Genomic DNA, 17,281 nt, shown 5'->3' on the forward strand with positions numbered 1-17,281 from the left:
CTTCGAGTCTGAAATGTTTCCTATACTCTTCAAATCTGATTTCATATTTTGTGAAAGGTTATCTTTTTTATGGCCCTTGAAATGCATAGCTGTAAATGTAGCATTTCTGCTACTTTTTGTTTGTTTTAGTTAAATTATAATGATAAATTACTGAACCGTTTATATTTATAACTTATATAGGTCACTGACCAGTGACCTTAATAAATATTTAAATAGTAAACACACCTATAAAGTGTGTATTTCTACCACCTTTATTAAAAAAAAAGTAATGGGTAAATATCCATTAAAGTTCTATATATACCTGGGACATTAATCAAACTACTTTATAAACAACTTTTATCTGATACAAATGCACTATATTTGGAGATGAGAGAAAATACTAGGTTTTGTTATGATTATTTACATTACAGGTAAGTAATACTAGTTTCTATGCAAATAATAAACATTGGGGATATATTGGATATTTTTTTGTTGATATATTATATAAAAAAATATAAAATGCTTAATCGACATTTTCTGTATCTGTCTTAAAAATTCTGTACCATGAAAATATGTAGAATATTGCATTTATATTATGGCTTGATTTTCAATAAAATCTAAACACACTTTATTAAACTGGTTTGATTTATATGTGACGGCCATATAACAACGTAAATACTAACGGTATATACTGTCAAATATACATACTGCAGATTTCATATATGAACTTGAAAATGCATATAATTTGTATGCTTCTAATTATAGTACACCAAAGTTGATTTTTCACCTGAGAAGACAAGATATTATTAAGCACCAATCTTAAATACATGTGTTGTAAATTTCACACTTGTGCCCATTGGTGGAAAATCTATACAGACATTAATAAGTCGATGTGTAAGCTTCTGTGATAATTTCTTTAATAAGCAGGGTCATTAACCCTGAAGTATTGTCTTATCTTGTCGAATACCAGTGGCAAGTGGGTCCGGGGATGGGGAGGGGGTTCCGGGGGTTTCAAACCAACTTTTTATGAACGATCAATGATCAATGCATTTGATTTGGGACATATTGCTTGAATCCCCCCTTTTTATCCTAGTTTGGGAACCCCCCCCCCTCCCTATTTGAAATGGCGGGATCCGCCCCTGAATACAGTTACTCAGTCTCATTGACATGTAGCCAACTTTTCACTTTATTTGGGTCGTTCTTATCATTTAGTTTGAACAAAAACTTTCCTTTTAAAAGTAACTAAATTGAATTTAAAACAAGTTTAAATGGGAACAAGTTTATATAATTTTATTTCCATGACTTGTAAAATAGATTAAAACTATATGTATTGCCATATACATGATATATGTTTGTTTGTTTAACTATTTATAAGATCAACTGTGAAACAAAGGTTGGCCCTGGATATTTTTGTACAATACGCACATTTAGTATCTTTGATTGTTTTTTTTTTTTATTATTGAAGATATTTGTATCACCTCTAACTGTTGATACTATCCGTGATTGGTGTATCATTGTATATAAATCAAATACTATGTCGTTTAATCTATTGAAATCTTTCAAACAAGGGGTATTTATTGTAGGTTTTGACTTTTATTTTCGTCTTTTCGCATTTTTGTACCATATCTACTAAAAATGTAAATAGATAACAAAATTTGGTATATACAAATTGTCTTATTAAAATCCTTAAAAAGGTGTTAATGTTTAAACATACAATAAATATCGAAATTTTCTATCGCTAGGGTTTAAATCACCATGTCCATGTGCAGTGTCACTGCATAAAATACTTAAAAACAATCTTTTTACAGCCGATTGCATTGATTGTGTCGCTAAAGGTAAAATGATTGGTTAGCTTGCTTGCTAGCTGCACCGTGAAGTCATTATTAGGTTAGGTGAAGTACCCTCTTTTAAGAGTAGACTAGTCCGGCAGATAACAAATCTTTTTGTCTGTATGACTAGGCTAATTCGAAAGGAGGTAGTATACCTTACCTCATAATGTCTTCATGGTTGAGCTAGCAAACAAGCTAAACAAACATAATACCTATAGCTTCACACTCTATGCAATCGGCTGTAATTCTCTCTTTTTTGACATTCTGTGTTCCGGTTACATTATAATTTACTAAAGAATATGATATATTTCTGACAGAAATATATAAATTTGATAAATTAAAACTTAATTTAAGCTAATCGCTCTTGCTTATTAATTTCTGCTGTGTGTTTTTAAGGAGTTTATTCTCATTATTTGAATGTTATAAATGCAGTTACTTCCCTTGTTACGGGCCATAAAAAGAATTGTTACCTTCAAATGATAAATTATGAAGATCGCAGTGCATAGCTTATGCCATCAGAATCATATGGGGCTTTCCGCCATGACGAAAAAAACAGCAAAAATAATTCCTTTATAAAAATATATACAATACACAGTGAGTTGATAGTACTTGCATTTCAATTTCAGATAACAGTGAATGGACGTAGAAGAAAAATTCGAAGCCTTTATATAATAGGAATTACTTAGATCCTCATCATGAATATCTTTGGTACAGCTGGAATGGTGTTTCTGATCGTTCTCAATATTACATTTGTTGTAAGTTGTAATTAACGATTCATTTCTATATTCTATATGGCCGAGCAATCTGAGTTATTCATCTAGAGCAATCAGTAGTTTAACAATACTGATATTTTACTTCCAAATTCTGCTCGTAGCAGGTTTGTTCAACTTCGATCTTTATTGACTGGGATTGACAGTTCTCCTGTCGAAGGTGAATTTTTTACATAACTGGGTCGATACCTCTGCTTGTGGACTGTCATTCCCCGATGGTATCATCAGTTTAGTGAAGTACTGACATGATTAACAAACTTTTCTAAAATTGTCCGTTTATAAATTTTGAAATTATTAAGAAACTAAGGTTTCAACTCCCTCAGGCAAAGTTGGCTTTAGATGAATTTGGCTATCTTATTTAGGTATTTTTGTCATATAGCTCTTTAACGGTTTCGGTACTTACGTTGTATACATCCTCGGATTTCAAAAGTTTGGCTTTGAGCGTTCCTGATGAAGGTAAATCCAGAAAAGCGCTTCGGACGCATACAATTATTACACATGTTGTTTTCAATTGTTTGATATAGTAGTTCTTTCTAGACAATCCAAAACCAATAAAAAATGACCGCCACGATATAGCCACACGTGCTGAAATTTGCGTTACACACGTATGACACCAACAATTAAACAATCAACAATCGTATGTCAACCTTACAAAATAAGAGAGACAATTCATGGTCTAGAATATCAAGTGCATTTTTCTTACGAACGGGAATGGAAAAAAAACTTGGTTTAATCTAGTATGCAAAACAATAGAAATAGGCTACAAATGTAAAGATAATGTTATGTAAAACATATATTACTATTTAAGGTGCGGAAAACACGTCAGAACTGTGATTAACAAAACAAGTATTTTGACTGCAAAATTCATAAAAACAGGTAGCACCTGAAAATATTATAACTTTTCATACAGGGTGTTATCAAGACACCATATTAAAATCTGGTACACTACACATACAAAGCTTGAAACGTTAAACCGAAGAAAGTATAGCCTAAAGGCCGAAAATACAGATAAAACTAATTTAAACCCTATTTTACATGCCGTGGATTGATATTTTACCAATCTATAAATTTTCATAAGCTATAAACATATATTATGCAAAAAATGTATACTAGTACTAGTATTTAAACTATGAAATCACCGAAGCGCTTACATTTCTTTCTTAGAGCTGTAAATTCAATCTGATGACAATTGTGAAACCCATTTAGTGTTTATATAATTGATCTTGTTTAAATTTATGTACGATCAAATCAAATCGTTTATATTTGGAAGCCAACTATGAATTAAGTTATTTATATACAGGATTCAGTTAGAATGTTAGTGGAACCTGTACTTTTTAACTTCATCTATGAAAATAATAAAAATAGACTTTGGAATGTCTTTAAAAAAAAAAGGGATGCCATTGTCGAACTATTAAGAGACAAATTCCCGTCAAACACTTTGAACAACCAAATTATACCAAAGGAACTGCGTTTCCGTTGCTTTTCCAAGACACATTGGCAGTTATAAATGACAGATCGATCCAGAAACTCGAGTAGTCGGTACGTCTGAAAGGTATGAAATAAATGATGCATTTTCTCTCTTCATAAAGCTAAATAATCGTAGGAAAATAATCTCAAAAAGAAACATTCTGTAACTAAGCAATATTGAGAACCATAACACTGAGTTTCAAATGCATTGTTACTTGAACTTTCGGAGATTTTATATTTTAATACGTTTGGAACATGCCCTCCTTTTTAGCTACTAGGACTCGGTTTAATTATTGCTGGTGGTATGTTACGAGAGAAAAGTGAGACTGTAAATGATAAAGTTTTACCACTACTGAATGAGATAGGAATTGGTCCTGGTTTTACAATGGGAGATTTGCTGGAGGCAATAGCTATACTTGTGATAATCATTGGGATAATAGCCTTTACCTTATCTGCGATTGGAGGATTCGGAGCCTGTTGTAAAAACCGAGTATTATTAATAATTGTAAGTGACTTAAATCATATTAACATATAATTGTATGTGTGTTTTTCAAATGTATTTACTTGTTCTAACCATGAGAACAATGTTTGACTTGTCAAATAAAATTGAGAACGGAAATAGGGAATATGTAAAACAGACAACATCCCGATCATATAGCAGATAACAGCTGAAGCTGCCAATGAGACTTCCATACAGCAACAAAAATCCCGCAATCAGAGGCGGGCTGTAGCTGGCCCCTAAATAAAAAGGAGTAGGTTCGATAAGGCCTTACAATGGCTCCCTTTTTTCGCAAAACTTTCAAATCGGGATTTATTTACCATTTCACAATGAATAATAGCTAATACAGTGACTAGATAGGAAATGAGTCTTTTTGTTGCAAATTTACGTTCCTGCGTTTATTCATGACGTTGTAATCATCTATTCTAAATATAAGAATAATCTTTGATATAAGTATTTTAATTTTTTTTTTTTAGTATGGAGTAGGAGTGATCCTTATTGGTGCAGCTGAGATATTTGTGCTGAAAGCATGGACTGATTTAAAGAAAGAGGTAGGTACAGACACATTGATAGTCACAGTGCCATTACAAGGTTTATAACCCCTAAGACAAAGTTGACCTACGATAGATTTGGCTATTTTTTTTTTTTTTTTTTTTTTTTTTGGGGGGGGGGGGGGTAATATAGCTCTTAAAAGGGGGACGAAAGATACCAGAGGGACAGCCAAACTCATAAATCGAAAATAAACTGACAACGCCATGGCAATAAATGAAAAGGACAAACAGACAAACAATAGTACATATGACACAACATAGAAAACTAAAGAATAAACAACACGAACCCCACCAAAAACTAGGGGTGATCTCAAATGCTCAGGAAGAGTAAGAGTGCTCCGGAAGGGTAAACAGACCGTGCTCCACATGTGGCACCCGTCGTGTTGTTTATGAGATAACAAATCCGGTAAATAGTCTAATTCGGTAGGTCATATTCATGAAGGGAAGGGGATTGTAGTTACGACGTAAGGAACATATCCGATATCATTTGGAAAACGGTTATTCCATAACGGTCACTCAACCAACTCGTGATGGCGTCCGTAAAATTTACGAAGAGAGGATTTCAACTTCACCATTTGGAACTCTTGATTTAATAGCTTCCTTGTGAGCAACAACCCTGACAAAATTGACATGATGCACAGCTACTTTTGCATAGGTACTATTTCTGTACTAAAAATCTGTAGTACTGGAAATTTACTTTCAATATTCTGTACTATTTTGTTACTTTAAAATTATTGTAATATTTAGGTACCTGTTTTTTTACAGTACTTAATTTGTACTTCAAATTTAGGTACTACAGATTTTTGGTTACTACCATCACATTTTCAGCATTTTGAAAGTTTTTCTATTTCAAATCTCTTAAAATTATGATTTTCAAACATGGAGTATTGTATTATTTCTGTACCAAAATATTTAGTACAGATCAAGTACTGTAAAATACAAGTACCTAAATATTACAATAATTTTAAAGTAAAGAAATAGTACTAAATAATAAAAATAAATTTCCAGTACTACATATTTTTAGTACAGAAATAGTACCTATGCAAAAGTAGCTGTGTATCATGTCAATTTCTTTCTGCGAAGTGAACTATCATTATGGTTTTGATAAGTTAAATACAATCGGTTGTACACATGTATGACTAGTTTGATGTGAAATCTTATTTATTTCACAGTTGAATGAAACAATAAAGAGTACATTGTTGAAACTGCTAAACGATTATGAAGGAAATACAGACGATATTCTAACGATTGCATGGAACTTTGTTTTTCTTCTGGTAAGCGTAACTTTATTAATCTGATGGTAAGCATTACTTTATTTATCAATTAAGATTACTTTTATTGTCATCTACAGAAGAAGAAAAAAACAGTTTTGTCAAGAAAAATAACAAGAACAGCATTCAAGTTCCGTCGTCTAATTGTGTTGTTAATGGATATTTAGAATCTGTTTACTATCACTTTATTAATTGCAAAGCAGTCACATCTAAGGAGAAATACGGTTCATTATCCTAATCTACAAGTTGTTAGCTTGACAGTACTTACATGGAGGGCATCTACAACACAGGGACTCGGTTAGCTGATAAAAATTTTCTTTATCAGTTTTGTTTTCAAATATTTTTTCGTATTTCCTATCTATTTGAATTACATTATTTACGTTTTTAACGTTTGCATCACTATTTCATTGTTTAATTGTAATTTGCAGTCTTCTATCCATGTCCATATACTAAAACATCCTAAAGGAATCTAAGTCGTCATTTTGAATAGTCTACCCTTCTTTAAATTTGCAAAGCTGGTCTTCGAAAAGTTTGTACCAATATGACAGTGGTTTTCCAGTTATTTCTTTGATAAACATAGTGTTTAGTTTTACCAGATTTTACATATTTTTATGTTCTTCGCTTTTTCCATAAGTGCGATAGCGGACAGTAATAATTATCATTATTTAAAAAAAAAAAGCAAAACAGGTATAGCTATATCATATTTTTTGTATATTTCCAGTTTGATTGCTGTGGAGTAAATACGCAATCTTCTGTTGACGATTTTTCAACATCAACTTGGGCATCAACTACCCGTGGTAATGACGTCATACCAGGCTGGTGTTGTAAAGAAGCAACCATTGATACTGCGTCATCACTGTATGGTACAAATTGTACCATCACACCAACAAGTTCAAATTCTTACATTGAAACAGTAAGTATATATTTAAAATATAATATAACAGAGACAATGAGTATAAAGTAAAACCACAAAAATACCGAACTTTGAGGAAAAGTCACAACGGAAAGTTCTTCCTCATGAATAACAAATTTAAATGTTTTCCCACAAATATCAAATGTATGTGTCGTTCCTCCACCTGATGTGTTACTGAATATAAATATGTGTTGATTGTTCTTAAAAAAATCAAGTAGTATTTATTTAAGAATTACTATTTTCTAATAGAACCAAATACCTCTAAACTTACATTTAAATATGTGTAGTTATGAATTACGTTTAGTTCTACACATATAAAGATTTGGTGGTTCGTATTTAGTTATTTAAATGAAAACTAACATCACTATTTTTTTTAGATATATTATGTAATTTAATTTGCCAAAAGATCTTGCAAATATATTTAATATTTTATAGGGATGTTATACGGCTATAGAAAAGATATTAACAACATACAGTTCAACTTTCATATCTATATGTACAATAATATTACTAGTAGAGGTAAGATAGAAATTTGGAACTTAAGTTCATAAATACTGTAAAATTGAGTATGGAAATTGGGAATGTGTCAAACAGACATCAACCAGACAAAAGGGCAGAAAACGGCCGAGGTTCAGCAATGAGTCTTTAATACAGCGAGAAAAAAAAACCCACACCTCTTAACAAAAACATGTACATATACTGACCGACTTAAGAAACGCAACACTATATTATGTTTTTGTTAGTTTTGAATGAATGTGTTACCGTCAAAAGCGATGACTGCCTGTTACAAACGCCAAAAATGATTGTCAGGATGGTCTACAAATTCTGTCTAACATGTTTTGGGTTCTGTTTTACACCTTCTGATTATGCATTTGTTCAACCCATTAATTGGTTTTGGCAAATATGCGGTTGGAACTTGAGGGCTTTAAAGGTTTTCCTTCAGTCGATTCTTTGGCAATTCAGTTCATGGGAAACATTTATGGTATGCATCTGTACGCAATGGCATTCGGCAATTTGATTAGTAGTTGACGTTGCGGCCGTAAACTTGTCTGGAAAATGACGTTAACAACAAATCTTGTCCACTTGTATCGTTGTCGGAAGGACAGTAAGACGAGTTTTTGAAGTCATACAGTATGGGTGCAGCATGTTTATGTTTTCCTGTTCGCAGTATTCTTAAGGGCTGATTCAGTTTATTTTATTTCTCAGTCTTGGCAATGTGGAGATGCAACATTTTTTAACTGATTGAAGTGTGGCAAAGGATTGAAAGAACTGTTTCACAAAGTAAAAAAAACTGAAACAATCTTTCATGGGTCCCAAATTTCGCTTTAAGAAATTCGTGCGACTTCAAAAATTCCGTATGTTCAATAACCACTGGTAAGTCAGGTTTTGATTTTTTGTAAAGAGAAAGAAGTATGGTAAGCATGAAAAGTAGTTGTAAGAGAATCGAACATTTGGTAAAAAAAATCAACAAAATGAGTGTTGTGTTTTTAGGTCGTTCAGTATATAATGTACTTGTCTTTCAGGCAGTTTCTAAAATGGACACGTATTTAATATTACAGAAACTTTGATTGAAATAAAAAAAAAAAACCAAGTCAAGTATTTTGAGAAAATATAAACTGAGCGTATTTTCTAGAATATGCACTAAAATGTTTTGGAAATGAACTATTTGTATTCGTTATGTAAACGAATATAAGTTAATGAAGTACAGTCTATCAAACAAGAAAAAGTGGTTAAAAATATGACTTATTATCTTTGATTATATTTTACCAGACACCAACACGCCAACCTTACGAAACAAACACCTACAAAAAGAAAAGACTATATTAGATACTCAACTATTTTAGTATATGCTTTTAGTTTAAACATATTTATTTATAGTGGATTGGGAAACAAGTTTTTCAACTTATATTAATCCCTTTCCACTTTGCGGGTGCGAGTGCTGCCTTAAAGCGGCATTAGCCTGCTCTTTTTCGAAATCTACAAGGGTGTCTTTAACGTTCAAGAGATATGGCTCTCTCTTAACACGGGTCAGCCATTTATCGTCCCCTTCCAACGGACTATCATCGTTTCCTCAAGACCATACTCGCAAGTGGTGTCAAGAGAGAGCCGAACATGAAGTCCCTGCAATTTAGTTAATGCTTTTAATTTTGAAAGTAATTTCTACTATTGACTCGTCTTGAGTGTGCATGCCATATTTGTCACTTGACTTTTAGTATGTGACAATATACTTATTATTTTCATAAGTTAGTATTTAAATGATAAGTGGGTTACATTTTAAAATGCATTATTTATTTGATATCTCATTTTAGATCGTTGCTGTAATTTGCGCGGTTGTCATGGTGATTCAAATAACGAATGACGTCACATCAAATAGAAACAGAGAAGGCATAGTATTACACACCATAAATAAAACCAGTCCTGATGTATGAATGTTCCTTCTTTTATCTTATACCTTAATATTCTGAGCTTGTGAAAAAAAATGGAATATTTATCTTTGACGTCAGTTGATTGTGTTCTATACCAGGAAAGAACAGTTCGTTAAACACGCATCATCCGCAATGTACAGCTTCGCTTCGGACGTATTAGTCCATTACCAGGTCGAACGTAAAGCTGTTATTCTACTTTGAAAAGAAGGTCTTGAGTTGAAGTGAGAAAAAAGAATGAAAGTCTGCATGGTCGTCTCATGTAATGAAAATCAAGAGAAGATGTTCATCATGAAATTAAATATATAACTATATTCTATAAAAAATTAGTGTTTTTGTCATTTTCTGTCCGTGTGAAATAACTAGATGTTTAGTTTTTCCATTCGTTAGTTTCACACCCCCTCTTTGAGTTCCATCTACTATACAGATCCGTTCACAATAACAGTATAATTGTTTGATTAGTGCGAATATGCATAAAATGTTTGCATCAGAAAAATAACCACATTTTAGTCCATCAAAAATCTATGAATGTACTTTTCTTAACTAAACAAGCTGTTTTCCATGGTAAACATATTGAAATTGTATTTACATTTATTTTATACTAAACCTCAGAAGATTTTTCAAATGCAATGTCGAAACTTAAATATTTACTCTGACGTAAGACGTCTAACGAGATACACAATAAATTTACTCTCCTTTACATGATATGTAAAAATAACTATTCAATTCATAATTCCATCAATGGAATTCATTTCAACTGGCTAATTTCTAGTCATAAAATTTTCTATTCGAATCTGGATCAACAAACTTGGTTGACCGTGACTATTCACTGAACTGTTTGACATACGCTTTGTATTGGTATATGGATGGATACAGGTGTTTTTTATTCGCGTTGCTTTTAATCAACCAAGCAGTTGGAATCCGGTTTATTTTCTATAGTATCAATAAAGTCATTCCATAAATAGAATATCATCAACACTGTATCATAGAAACTGAAGTACACAATTTCAAAATAACTAGGTGACATATATTTTTTTATCTATTTATTTATTTATTTATATCATAATAACTATCATCATTATGGTTTCATGGTCTTTACATGTTATTACTCTTTAAACATTTAAATACTAGGCGTTTAATTATTATTACTTCGAAGTGAGAGGTGTAGAACGTGGAAGGAAATTTAAGATAAGGTAAGTTTATTAATGAATTAAATAAACTTAAAAAAACTTTGATTTTTTCAAATACTTAGGCTTTTCTACCTCAGGAATAGATGACCTCATTAGATGTATTTGACAAAACATTCAGGAATGTTTGGTCCTGAATGCTCTTCAACTTGGTACTCTATGTAGCCTTTTTAACTGTTTTTTTTTAAGCGTCACTGACACAAATACAATACTGGTATCTATGATGAGTTTATGATTAATAAGTCACACTTAATTAGAAAAAAAACTCGATTTAAACCAATATACTATTTAACTTTATTTTAGTTTACATTTCGAGTTTGCTTTTCAAAATGTATTTTTCTGAAGGGTACGAAACTAAATTAGACTATAGGCATATCAAAGTGGTAAATTTAAAAGAAATCCTGTGTGAACTAATTGTACTACTTTTCATCTATCCTGCTAGGGTTTTTATTTCAATTTGGATGTAGGTTTTGACTTCGGATTTAATATGAAAATTTCAGGTCAGTTAAGTCAAATAGATTTGTGGTTGCAATTAGTTTAGCAGGTTGCATTCATAGTGTGTCAACGGACGTAAATAGCACTTATTAAAGAAATAAAAAATTGTCATCTTTATCCATATTGACGGGACTCCCCAACAAAACCTTTCAATGTGAGTGTGTAAACGTATGGAAACACATTATACGTAACTTGTTAAAGTTTATAAGTTATAACACACAAATAAGGACCGTCGCTAATTTTGTCTTGTACAAAATTCAAATTGCCGTAGTTGGACATGTCGTTGGTGATATATTGTCATACTTTTTTTGTTATGTTCGTATGTATGTTCACACTCACTTTAATTTTTACATTGCTTATTTTGAAATTTTCGCTATATTCGTAGTAAACCAAACTGTAAATATAAAAAAATTATTTTTCAACATTTTTGTATTATTTCCTCCTAAATGATAATAAATATGTTCTGATGATTTTTATGAAAAGTAATACACATTTATAGACCCCATATGTTTGTTTATATAAATGATTTTTACATAACATCGAAAATATATCAAAATATTCATTTAACATATATTTTTTGGGGAAACTTAAAATACTATGTGGGCACAAACTTTCACAACAGAACTTTAGCAGTGTTTACATAGTCAAACATTAAGTATGATTTTAAGTGTAATATCAATGTTGAGTACATTAAAAAAAAAAGCAAACATGAACAAAATTACGCAATTTTTTGGGGATATAAACAGTCGTAACGGATATATTGAAGTTTCGTTTTGGTTGTATCCATGTAAATACGGCATATTTTAGTAACTGTTACATTATAGCAGTTCTATGCTCAGTCATTGGACCAATAAATCGAATAAAACCTTTTCCTTAATGAAAATCACGACTTGAATAGAAATATAATTATCTATATTTCATTTGATTTTAGATGTAACTAATTCATAACGAGGTATTTTTCTTGATATATCTGAAACATGGCTTTGAAGAAATATGACTTGATTCCCTTTTTTGGGTGTGGTGAGTTCATATAGACCCAATGACTTGCGTTTTTTATTGACAGTAATGGAATATATACCACCAACTAGGGCGGAAGGTATTTTAAGTAGAAATATTAGTCATTTCTAGTTCTTATCGGATGTTATCTTGTTTCCATAATAATCCTTTGATAATGTTTGTTTTATTCTTAATTATATATTACACGAAAAGGAGGAAAATCGTCCGTTCAACGTTTTAAGCTATACATTTAACTTCACCAACAAGTACCAAGGGTCAAATATATTCAATAATAAAGAAAAAGTGCAATCCATGGAATATCTTACCAAAATTCATTTTTCTTAAGAACAAAAGAAGTCAAATTAAGGATACGTCTGAATAAAAACGAAAAAGTTGGCAAGAGAGATCCACGGTTGGCTCTCATATGAATCCATTTTTGCTTTGTTTTGAACAAAAACACCACTTGAATTATATAGATATAAATTCAAGCGTCATGCATATATCAGTTTTCTGCAATTTACGTTTTAATTCGTTTGTTTTTTCATCTAAGAATTATTTTCACCTTCTTCAAGCAACATGTTACAAGAAGATAGGATTTTGATTGTATATATTCTAAAAAAAAAACGCAAGGTACAATAAAAAGATAAGAAGAAACTTTCAACAACACACTGACAATTGAGCAACAGTAACCCCATCAAAACCGGGTGTAGTCAGATGCTCCGTAAGGGAACACAGTCACAGATCATATGCCACATTTTGCATCCGTTTGGTGTCTTATGGTTAGTAAACATCAGTGATCAATTTTATCTGGAAATTTCAACGTCGAGATAGGCAGAAGGGGATTATGACTACGACAATTTGAACAAACCGTTTTCATTTATGTTTCACACAATATAGAATGGGTTCTCTCAACTAAGATTTGTAATTAATATATGCTATAACAGAATCTTTTGGCAATTTTTGAATTTTTATGGTAAAATATGTTGTATTCTACTAATTTTTCAATGTCCAGAGAAAATGTTACGGCCATGTTCCATATTCGGAATATTTCTACTATATTGCTTTTGTTTTAGAATCAACATAAGCTCATTTTACAAAAAAATCATACTGATTCATTTATTTCTATTAATAGCAGATCTTTTCATTGAAATATGCTATTTCCTAGTTATTTCACGGAATGTTTGAAAAAACTGTACATGATAATTTGAAAATCTAGTTAAGAACCCATATTATGGCGATCAACCAAATAATGATGTCATTAATACATTCGAATGAATGACTTCATCTTTACAAATGTACCACTTGGTTTAATAGTTACGTTGTCAGAAGCAAACGTCTATCAAGGAAGTACTGATAGGAGACGCATATTTTGGCATGTTGTAACAACTTGGAGATATGTACTCCGTAGTTTTCATACGTAGTCGCTGCTAGAATGAAACCACAAAGAAATTGAAAGTTCTATACTTGAAAACTGGAAATTCTTTTTTTATCGTAGAGTTTTGTCCTCGACCGACCCTCATTTCAATTTAACAGTTTTAATTTTTAATTTTAAACAATGATATCTGATGAAAACCGCCCTATCCCTGATTCACTCTTCGAACGTAGTTCAATTGTTACTTTGAAACACACGTTTGAATGCTGATAGAATGGATGATGATTCGGAAAATGTTTGTCTGAGTATTTGGCAGACCAAGCAACACATTGTTTGGTATTAGTAAACTTATGTAATAGGAAGCTCCAGTAGAATTAAAGTAGAAATTTCATTTCGTTATCGTTGACTACAATTTCAAAGGATATTGACCATTCATTTTAATCGAGAGAAGTTGTTGTGTTTGATTTCCAAAACAAAAGACCAAAAGGGCTACAATTAATATTTTTCCCATATCTAAAAAAATACATTTCTTAATCATTCTTTAAATGTAGTACATCGAGTCAAAGCTGTATGAAAAATTATACTCAAAATCCGTGACAAAGCAAAATTTCTGTATGAGTTAGTTAGATTTATGCGCGCTCTATTTTCTCTGTTGTTGTGCGGCTTTAACTCATTATCTACTAGGAGGATAATCCGGCGTCTGTGCTTCAAGGATTTCATTTTAAAAGTACAACTTATGTTTGTCTAGACTTTTGTAATGAGCATTTATGTAAACCCTTTTTAAATTCTATTGATCACATATTTTGTCTTTATTCGTATTAAACATACCTGTTAATATAATGACTTTAATTTTCAATATTTACTATCACTTCCTTATATATCGCCATGGTTCTGTATATGTTTGGTGATATTAATAAAAAGTAATATATATTCATAGACCTCAAGCATCTGTATATTGAAATGTTTTTTGAACATGCTGAGAATTGATTTATTTATTTGAAGGCTCTTTTTTGGAGAAAAATAAACATATTATACAATGAGGCCTCACACCTGCACATCGTAACTTCATCAGAGTGGAAAGGTATAGTGCGATCATTATGTCCAATAAAGTATATAAGGAAACTAGACAAATTACTCGATTATTTTGGACAATAATAATAATACATGCTATGTAATTGATGTGTTGTTTTGTTGGGTTTATTTTTGTTGTAGCTATGTAAATACTGCATAGTTTACTAACTGTTACATTCATTTTATATAAATAGTCAGTGAACCAATTGATTACATCTAAGATGTTCCTAAATGACGATAATGACTTTAAATTAAATGTGTCTTTATATTTCAATCACTTTTGGAATGCTATGACTAATTTATACAGAAGGTTTTTTATAAAAATTTATCGGAAGCATGGCTTTTACGTATTTAGAAATGATGCATACATTTGGTTTGTTTATATCATGGACATGTTGACTTGCGCGTCGGTTTCAAAATAAATTAAATATCTACCATCAACTAGAGTAGAAGGTATTTTGAGTAGAGATTTATTTTATAGTTCTTAACTGGATTGGTCTTGTGCCCATATTGTTCTTTTTTGCGGTGTTCGACTTTACCACGTGGTTTGAAAGATTTCTTGAGGTAAACCTCTACCAAGTAAATCATTATTGGGAACGCATATTATACCATTATGTTAGAAATGGGATTCTCCATATGTAGGCGATGCCAAAAGCTTTCCTAAATAGAAATTGAAAGTTAAATTTTGATAGTTGGTCACTATCTTATCGTAAAGTTTTGTTCTCAACCGACGCTCGTTGTCAATTAGAGGAGTTCTTATGATTTCAATGCATCCACATCTGATAGACACCGCCTAGCCCCTATCCCCCGGGAAGGTAGTTCAACAGTTGCTTTGAAGCCCACTTTAAGACTGCTGATACTATGGATGTTATCTACTTGGGAAATGTCTGAATGAGTGTTTGGCAGAAAAAGCAATATAGTTTTCGGTATAAATTAACTTATGAAATAATAAGATCCTGTATATTTACAGGAGAATGATATTGCCTTCTTCAATTTAGTTTAGACTACAAAAGAACATAACACTGTGATTTTATTGTTCATCTTAAGGGCATACGATACAGTTTTGATCCCGTATTTACATTTTGATAAAAATTTCCATATAAACTATTTTTTACCTGATAAAATCAAATATGTAATAATAAATATACCTTCATGTGCTACTTTTTGAGTAAAATGAGGTCGAAATTTTGTATATTTGCTAAAAATTCGGATTTGTGGCCGCATTTTCCCTTTCGAAAGAAAGACATAACTTTTTTGTTCAGAAAGATAAACACAAATTGTTTTTTGTTAAATAATTTTTAATTTCTGTATTTTATAAGTATCCAAAACATTTATACATTTTTTATTCAGAAATAACTCATATTTATCAAATGTTCATGAATGTAGGAAAAACACTTCATTTTTTTCTGTATATTTATCAGATTTAAAAAAATTGCACTATTTACGTTTTCATGAAAATTGGCACACATAATCTTCTCACGTAATCAAACCGAATGACATTTTTAAAAAGAGGGGTCCATAAACTCGTTTTCTAGTTAAATGAGTTGGAGTGATAAAAATCAGTCGAAAACTGCATCTTTTCCCGATAACTCATAGTTTGACGTCGCGAAAATAACAATTTACGTTGGCAACGTCATTACCTCCCCTGTAACTGTATCGTATGCCCTTAAGTGAGTGTCATTCTTACGCTTGATTTCAACATCAAGATACGAAATGGTGCCACAAATCACCTTTTACTAGTAATCTTCCAAATAAATCTCACCAAATTTATTTTTAATTATTGACATGAAAGATATACCCATATTATATTCGTAGAGTTTGGTCCAGTTGTTAATTATTCCCTGAATTGTGCTTGTAACCAAAAAGTTGTGGTTTAATCGAGATATGTGAAGACTGTAGTATATTACTGCCACAATGATATTACTTTCTAAAGTTCATTATATTGCCTCTGTGACGTGGTTGACATGCTTCGTTCGATGTAACATTTTATTTTAACAAAGAGAATGCTAACATTTTATGTCAATATATATTGCAATTAAAAGTTATCAATTGCTGAATATTTCGAATGTGTGTTTTTATTTAACATATTATTTTTATGTTTTTATGTTTATGGAGTTATAAATGATGTGATTACAAACACAACATACTTCCATTATTCCTTTTCAATTAATTTTATTTTAATGTATCAGTTGTTTAGAATTAATTTTGAAGAACCGGGATTATTAGCAAAATCACTGTGATCAATGCATATTAACGATGAACAATATTCTTCATATATTCTAATAATACGCTGGCCTATTTTTTAAATATGTTCTTAAGGTATTGATCACCTTGTCGTTATAGTTTCTCATGCTGTTCTCGTCATAAACATGCATAAAATAGTTTTCACCACATTTTAAGCGAACAATAATCAATATAAATCAAAACATCATTGAGAGTTCTGGTATCAGGTGGTCGT

At 31.3% G+C, this 17,281-nt stretch overlaps 1 protein-coding gene across 1 annotated transcript; it reads left to right on the forward strand.

Annotated features, from left to right (window-relative positions):
* Positions 1–249: 249 nt before the first annotated feature.
* Positions 250–10,028, forward strand: LOC143078323 (tetraspanin-18-like). The gene is made up of 8 exons (XM_076253213.1): positions 250–410; positions 2,435–2,563; positions 4,317–4,550; positions 5,021–5,095; positions 6,268–6,369; positions 7,088–7,279; positions 7,715–7,798; positions 9,589–10,028. The coding sequence occupies exons 2-8, from the start codon at positions 2,504–2,506 to the stop codon at positions 9,706–9,708; spliced, it is 867 nt and encodes a 288-aa protein (XP_076109328.1). The 5' UTR covers positions 250–410; positions 2,435–2,503; the 3' UTR covers positions 9,709–10,028.
* The last annotated feature ends 7,253 nt before the right edge of the window (positions 10,029–17,281 follow it).

Source organism: Mytilus galloprovincialis, chromosome 6, assembly GCF_965363235.1.
Source record: "Mytilus galloprovincialis chromosome 6, xbMytGall1.hap1.1, whole genome shotgun sequence".
NCBI classification, from domain to species: Eukaryota; Metazoa; Mollusca; class Bivalvia; order Mytilida; family Mytilidae; genus Mytilus; species Mytilus galloprovincialis.